At 35.3% G+C, this 7801-nt stretch overlaps 1 protein-coding gene across 2 annotated transcripts; it reads left to right on the top strand.

Moving 5' to 3' along the window:
• Positions 1–1971: 1971 nt before the first annotated feature.
• On the top strand, positions 1972–3284 carry LOC127100420 (uncharacterized). Of its 2 annotated transcripts, none has more exons than XM_051037573.1 (2): positions 1972–2707; positions 2902–3284. In XM_051037573.1, the coding sequence occupies exons 1-2, from the start codon at positions 2066–2068 to the stop codon at positions 3076–3078; spliced, it is 819 nt and encodes a 272-aa protein (XP_050893530.1). In that variant the 5' UTR covers positions 1972–2065; the 3' UTR covers positions 3079–3284. The 2 variants fall into 2 exon arrangements, with proteins under 2 accessions (XP_050893530.1, XP_050893531.1); XM_051037574.1 differs by having other exon boundaries at positions 1972–2768.
• The last annotated feature ends 4517 nt before the right edge of the window (positions 3285–7801 follow it).

Raw genomic sequence — 7801 nt, 5'->3', positions numbered from 1 at the left:
AGGAACTCTAAATTGTGAGGCTCAAGCATGATTCGAACTAGGCTTTCATGCGATTTAAGTCAAACTCTTACCAGATTCTAATAAGGGAATCTTGTGATTCGAATTATGCTTCTAGGAGGAAAATTCTGATATACACATTCATGTGATTCTAAAATTGAAATTCAGGTCGGGATAGGATCTAGAACGACTACATGACGAATTAGTGAAGTCGCCTCGCATACTATGGTTCCCTAGGGAGTAGTTGTATGTTTTCTTCTAATCTCATAATCCTTTTATCCAAGAGTTGAGAATTTTGAATATGCATCATATTGTACATGTTATTCATTAGTCTATATGCTCCTTATACACATAAGTTTTCCTACAACAGTTAGAGACCTTAAAACATCCCCGAAGCGGTTATTAATGGATGAGGTAGAGGTTGATTAGGTATCTTGACTAGACCAAGCGACTAGTTAGGTTGGAAAATCGAGAGAGGTTGTGATACTCCTTGAACGACATTTAGAGGAATCACGTTTGACTTAGTTGGATATAATAGTGAAGTTACCAACACTGGATCATCCAATCTTGGAGGAGGAGAATGAAGAATAGGAATATTCTTGATTGTTTCTACCGCTACAATGACAACAACAACGACTTTGGAAGAACTAGTGGACTTGGAATCGACCATAGTAAGAGTTTTCAAAATTGGATTTTAGGTGGGGAGATCAATAGCTCAATGATTAAAGATTTGAGATATGAATCTTCGACGTAACAATGAAGGCTTCTTGCTGAAGTTCGAAGGGATAAAAGGTTGATTCTCACTTACTGTGCCATTGTTCCGTTCCGTGAAGGAACCAGAAATGTGAGACAAAGCAGTGATTGGACTTTCGATGTGGTACATTAAACTTTCCGATACAAAGTCATGGATTTTATCTACAAGGTTAGCACTCAAATGCCCAAGTCAGTGAAAAAATGAGAAATAATTAGTAGTAGAGATGAATTTGAATTACGTGTAAAATGATACCTTTTCTCTTTATATAACAAAAACAATTATACATGGAAAGTGATGTATCATGTTGGAGATTGTCTGATTGATCTGGAAAGTGTGTGATGAGCTAGAGACTAGAATCATGTGTGTTCGAGCGTTCAAAAGTCTTATTTTCTTGTGTGTAGTTTTCAAAAGCGTTCGAGTATGAACTTCTCCTATCGAGCCTTTTGGACGACATATAAATAAAGATAAACATGATAAATAAAAATATGACATTGTTTTGTCGCGGAACTAGAAAATGGAGAAGATCACGGAAACTACGACGTAGAGAAGCTTCCTAAGCGATTTGGTGGTGCAACATCGTGGATCGAAGGTTACGATCGTGGTGCTTCTCGAATTGGAGATGTTAATCTTAAACTGATGTTATCAATCGGTGTCGATCTTGAATCGACGTTGCTAAGCTTCGATCTTGAGTCGATCTTAATTCTTTGCCACAATGACATCATGCAAAGAAGAAAGAAAGACCGTCCAAACAATAGTCATAATAGAACTGAAATGGACAATGTTGAAAAAGAAAAAAAACGATGTGATATTTATCGCGAAATCGGTCATATGCGCAGAAAATGTCCAAATAACTTTATTAAATTGCTGTTTTATTAAAGTATTTATATTACTAAAGTTTTTTTTGTTTTAAAATTAAATATTAAAAAATATGATTTTTTTATGAAAGACAAAAAAATTAAATATATCAGTTTTTTTTTAAAAAAACTTATTAATTTATTATTATATTATTAATTAATTTTAATATTAAAAAACATTTAAATCAATTAAAAATAAATATATAAATTAAAAAAATACTCCATCCACACCCTAAAAAAAGTTTGACGTATCCGTTATCTAGAATAGAATGGGTCAGTAAAAGAATTAAAAAATTAAAAAATGTAAAAAGAAAGATGGCATTATAGAACATTTTTTTTAAAGGGTGACCATTTAGAATTTTTTTTATGAGTTTTGTGGAAGTCTATCAAAACTTGGATTTGACCTAATCCCCAAATATTATACCACCCATACTCAAGAGGCATCACCGAATTCTTCAATATGAAAAGGAAAAGAAACCCTCTAACATCAAAATCAACGATGGCCATGGCTTCTTCTTCTTCCTCCATACAAACTAGAAGCAAAACAATAAGAATGCTTTCAGAAGGTGTTTATTTACCTGATGAATGTTGGGAGTTAGTCTTGAAATTCCTCATATACGACACCGACGACGACCACCGTCGCTACTTTCATTTGAAGTCCGTTTCCATCGTATCCAAACAGTTACTCTCCATCACAAACCGTCTTCGATCGTCTCTCACTATATATAATCCAACATGCCAACTCTTCCGTAGATTCTCCAACATCGTCTCCCTCAACCTATCCTCCTACTACGGTGACATCAACGAAATTCTTATCCAAATTTCTCATTTTCCATTGAAAATCACATCGCTCAATCTCTCTAACCAACTCAAAATTCCAGCCAAGGGATTGCGAGCTTTCTCCAAAAACATTATAACTTTGACATCTCTCATATGCTCCAACATTGCTACTCTCTATGACACCGACATCTTATTCATTGCCCGCTGCTTCCCTTTTCTTGAAGAACTTGACCTCAGTAACCCTACGGAGTTCAAATTTGACAGAAACTCCGCATTCCTCTCTGCAAGGGCTGTTTCATTGGCACTTTCCAGAATCCGCAAAGTTAATTTCTCTCCTCACAACATTTTCTTCCACTTATTGGTCTTTTACTTATTCAAGAACTGTAAGTTACTCTTATGTAATAGTCCTCTAATATGCTAGTTGTATGTTCATTGGCTCTCTACAATGCATTTATTTTTGGATTTTTTTTATACTGAACTAAAAGTATAAACATAGTTTTTTCATCTATGATACAGTTTAAGATGCTAAAAAAGCAGCGAAGGCCACTTCCGGAGAACACTGCATTTTTTTATATGCGAAGAGGATACAGACTCATCCAAGAATTTTGCTTCAGTTTATTGAAGTCATTTAATAGAAAAACAATGCATAGTTGCAGCTGGTTCATAAAGCTGTACAATCAATTGCAGAGTTAGTGGCAACTAGTGTTTACAATACAAACATTTTAGATTACATTAAGCATCATTTTATTTTAAACTCATTTCTCTTATAATACCTTTTCCACCAAAATTTCAGATTGTAAGGCAATGAGTTGATTGCAATGATTGGACTTTGTTTGAGATTAACAAATATGTACAGTTATTATTCAATCTATCTGGATAGATAGAAGATGCTTTCTTGAGTTGTAAACTTTATTTCTATATAACTTATATTCTTGAGTTGTAAACTTTATTTCTATATAACTTATACAACCTTCTTACCTTAATGGGAAAATTCAATCATATACACAATACTACATTTAGATTTCTTTAACTAAAGAAAAACAGTCTGGTTCAGTTGATACAGTACCAGTTCAGTCCGGGCAAGACCTTAAATTGAAATTGGTTCGGTTCGTTCCAGTGTCTAGAAATGGTTCACAGGCTTAAAGAACCAATTTTGTTTGGTTTTCCTCAACATAAATCAAGTTTGGATCAATTCAATTCCTCTTTAAGAGGAGGGAGGGGTAGCTGTTGGCAGGATGTGCATATATATTTTTGGCAGATGGTGTTGCATTAGTAGGGTACAGCCAGAACTGGTTTAGGGGCAGCATGATTGGTTAAAGTATTTGGCTAATTTATGGCTGAATGAGTGGTCTTTCTATTGGTAAGTTTCCTGTATAATAATAGGCAATTTATTTTCCCACCCTTATAATTTTTCTCAAATCCTTAAAAAAAAATAAAAAATCCCTCAATCTTTGGAGATGCGTCTAATTTTTGTTCGGAGTTGTATTTCTGAATATTTTCTTGATATATTTCAAAGATGCATATCTGAAAGTAGCCCAGTTTAATCCAGGAACATAGACAATATGAGCAACATCTAGAAAAAAAATCAATTTGACATTAAATTAAAATACTCAACATCAACATAAATTTAACATTACATATTATTATAAACAAGAAGTTCATGACGTTACAACATATTGATAATATTGTCAACGGATCTTTTAATCTCCACATCTACTTCAATCAGATCACTTGATGTGTAACGGTAAAATGTATTATACGTGACATGTAAATCTTCATTCGTCTTCGGCTCAAAGTTGATGAACTGTATCATCCCTTCGCTGTCAAGCGATGGTGAATGATACTCAAACTTGACAATTCCTCAATTTTCTGGATATCATAGCAAAGTATTCAGTTTGATTTTCAGATTGACGAGAAATATATCGTCGCAAATCTGAAATTGAAGTGGGGTTATCATCCAAAAAAACTTCAAAAATTGTGCTTTTCGGTTCTTGAACTTCTTATCCCCATGTTGTTTCGATAACGCGCATTGCGTACCTGCTTGATGTTTGAAACACTTTTAGGTTTTTTCCGTTTCTAATCTGCAAGTATATTTTTCGACATCACCCTAATTAAAGACATGTCCAAAACAATTTTCTTCTCCTCCGATTTAAAGCGACATACAATGGGATGACCGACTAGCTCAGTTTGCAACGCATGATTATAAATAAGAAATCAAATTAAATTTTCATGTATCATCCACCTTACGGTATCCGTGCAATTTAAATGGACATTCACATTTTCTCGATCCATCATCACGTTTCAACTTCCAAATCGGTGAAACATACATGCCATTTCTCTCGCATCTCATGATTACAAATGTTTGCCTTCTATTAGAACCCCTGTCGGACCTTCCGATTACAATGTCAAATCTCAATTTTCTGGCCTCCATGCGAACCCATTCAAGCATATGTTCACGAGTAATAAATAGTTGTTCATTTCTAATTTGTTGACTAACATATAACTCGACATCAACCGATCTACCACCCAATTTAACATTATCCTTCATCTCATCCAATTTAACATCATCATTCACTTCATCCGATTTTACATCATTACTTACAACAATTTTGGAAAACATATTCAGGTGCACCATATCTAATACAAACAAAAACAGAAAAATGGTTAAAAAATTCACAGCAACACGCAACTTCGGAGATGTATCTTCGAAACAAATAGTATGTGAATTCAGATATGCATCTCCGGACGTAACATTCATTAAATTGCAGCTTCTTTTACTCCATTTGATGTGATAAAACACAAGAATGATGATTTGAAGTTGAAAAGTTGATTGAAAATGATTTTTTTTAAGGGTTTTGGATTATGGATGAGAGATGGTGTGTGAAATAGATGATCATGCAATGTGATCATATATTTAATTTTCTATTAGAGATTTTCGAAAATGCATATCCGAAAATATTACTGAATGATTTAATGATAAATCATCTTAATAAAATTACTTTTTAAATGGTTTTTGGAGTCTTTTTAGAGATACATCTACGAATCCACTCCAAAAATCTTCACAGCAGCATCTCTACACTAAATTTTAACAAAAATAAAATTTGATGCATTTGAAAATATCTGACGACATTTTTGAATTTTCAGATATGCAACCTACACTATAAGGATGGAAAAAAATTTGCTTAATAATAATAGTAAAAGATAAATATACTTTTTGTTGGTGCAAAGGTAGAATGAAAGATGAATATTCTATTCAGAGAATGACGGCTACAAAACATGATAAAAGTTACAATGATTGTTACCCTATTTATAAGCTAAAACTAGGGTTACTAGAGTAAGATAAAATACTAAAATACCCTCTAACAAACTTAGGGGCTAAGAAAATAGTACAATTAATAAATATGAATTACTTCTAATACCATCCCTTAATTCATATTCCATCAAAACTTGTAACACCAATTCCATCCCTTAATCTGAGGAATTGATCAGTCTTGATAGCTTTCGTCAGAACATCTGCCAACTGTTTCTGAGTGCTGCAGTGTACAACTTCTAACACTCCCCTCTGAACTTGGTGTCTCAGAAAATGATACTTGGTCTCAATGTGCTTGCTTCTCCCATGCAACACTGGGTTTCTGGCAAGATTGATTGCAGACTTGTTGTCAATCATCAGCTTCAGAGGTTTGTTTACTTCAATCTTCAGATCCTGCAATAAATTCAGAATCCACACAGCTTAGCATGCAGTAACAGCACCTGCAATGTATTCAGCTTCACAAGTTGACAACGCCACAACAGGTTGCTTCTTGGAACACCAAGAAATGGGACCTCCCAGAAATTTGAATAAGTACCCAGACGTACTTCTTCTGTCAACTCTGTCTCCACACCAATTAGAATCTGAATAACTCAGAAGTTCTGACTCATCCTTTCTTCCAGAAGGAAATAATACTCCATACTTCAGAGTTCCCTTGATATACCTCAGAATCCTGACAGCAGCTTGGTAATGGGACCACTTAGGTTTACTCATGAACCTACTAACCATCCCAACTGAATAACAAATATCAGGTCTGGTATTGCACAAATACCTCAGAGAACCAACCAACTGTTTGAAGGTTGTAGCGTCCACATCCTTTCCATCAGAGTCAGAATCCAGTTTCTGATTTGTATCAGAAGGTGTGACAGCAATCTTACAATTCTTCAGTTCAAATCTCTTCAGAAGTTCTAATTCATACTTGAGCTGATGCAAAATAATACCTTTCTCAGAGTATCTGAATTCCATCCCTAGAAAGTATGTCATTTTGCCTAGATCAGTCATTTCGAATTCATTCATCAGAACTTTCTTGAACTTGGCTATCTCCTGTTCAGAACTTCCAGTCAGCAGTATATCATCAACATATAAACATACCAGAGTCATATTTCCTTCAGAAGTATGCTGAACATAGACACCGTACTCCATCCCACATTTCTGAAAGCCTTGCTTCTTGAAAAATGAATCAATCTTCTGATTCCAAGCTCTGGGCGCTTGTTTCAATCCATATAGAGCTCTGTATAATCTGTACACCATCCCTTCCTGATTCTTTTTCACAAATCCAGGAGGTTGTGACACGTAAACTTCTTCTTCTAATGGACCGTTCAGAAATGCAAATTTTACATCTAAATGCATCAGAGGCCAATTCCTGTTAGCAGCTATTGCAATCACCATTCTGATTGTTTCATGTCTTGCTACAGGTGCAAACACTTCAGAGTAATCCAGCCCAGGTTTCTGTAGAAATCCTCTGGCTACCAACCTTGCTTTATGTTTGCCAATTGAACCATCTGGCTTTAACTTCTGTTTGAAAACCCATCTGACGCTGATGGCTTTCTTGTCTTTTGGAAGTTCTGTCAGCTTCCAAGTCTTGTTTCTCTCTATAGCATCAAGTTCTTCTTTCATGGCCTTCAGCCAGAGCTTCTGCTTAAGAGCCTCTTCTGTACTTATGGGTTCAGAGTCTACTAACATGGCACATTGAATAACTTCTCCTTCAGAGTCTACTTCAGTGTCTTGCAGCATGTCAAATTCTGCATATCTTCTGGGGATGTTTCTGATTCTTTGTGGTCTCTGAACTTGTTCAGAGTCTTGAGCTTCAGAGTTTCTGGCTCCAGATGGTTGACTTCCTCCAGAGTTTTGACCATCTTCAGAGTCTGGCATATTTCCAGAGTCTGAATTGCCACCAGAATCTGGATTACCATCAGAGTCCGGGTCATCAGAGTCTGGGTCATCAGAGTCACCTTCATCTTCTGAGTCTTCTCCAGAGTCAGAATCACCATCAGAATCAGAATCAACGTCAGAGTTTACTCCAACTTCAGAAATTCTTAACTCTGACCTTTCTTCAGAAGTTCTAACATCAGAATCGGATTGAGACTTATCCCAATTCCAAAGTTCTGA

The sequence above is a fragment of the Lathyrus oleraceus genome, chromosome 7 (genome assembly GCF_024323335.1).
Source record: "Lathyrus oleraceus cultivar Zhongwan6 chromosome 7, CAAS_Psat_ZW6_1.0, whole genome shotgun sequence".
In the NCBI taxonomy this organism is placed as follows: domain Eukaryota; kingdom Viridiplantae; phylum Streptophyta; class Magnoliopsida; order Fabales; family Fabaceae; genus Lathyrus; species Lathyrus oleraceus.
This window is presented reverse-complemented; position numbering and strand designations above follow the sequence as displayed.

Coding starts and splice junctions, on each gene's coding strand:
- LOC127100420 (XM_051037573.1), top strand. CDS start 2,066: ATGAAAAGGAAAAGAAACCCTCTAACATCAAAATCAACGATGGCCATG. Junction 2,708..2,901: donor CACTTTCCAGAATCCGCAAA/GTTAATTTCTCT, acceptor TCTATGATACAG/TTTAAGATGCTAAAAAAGCA.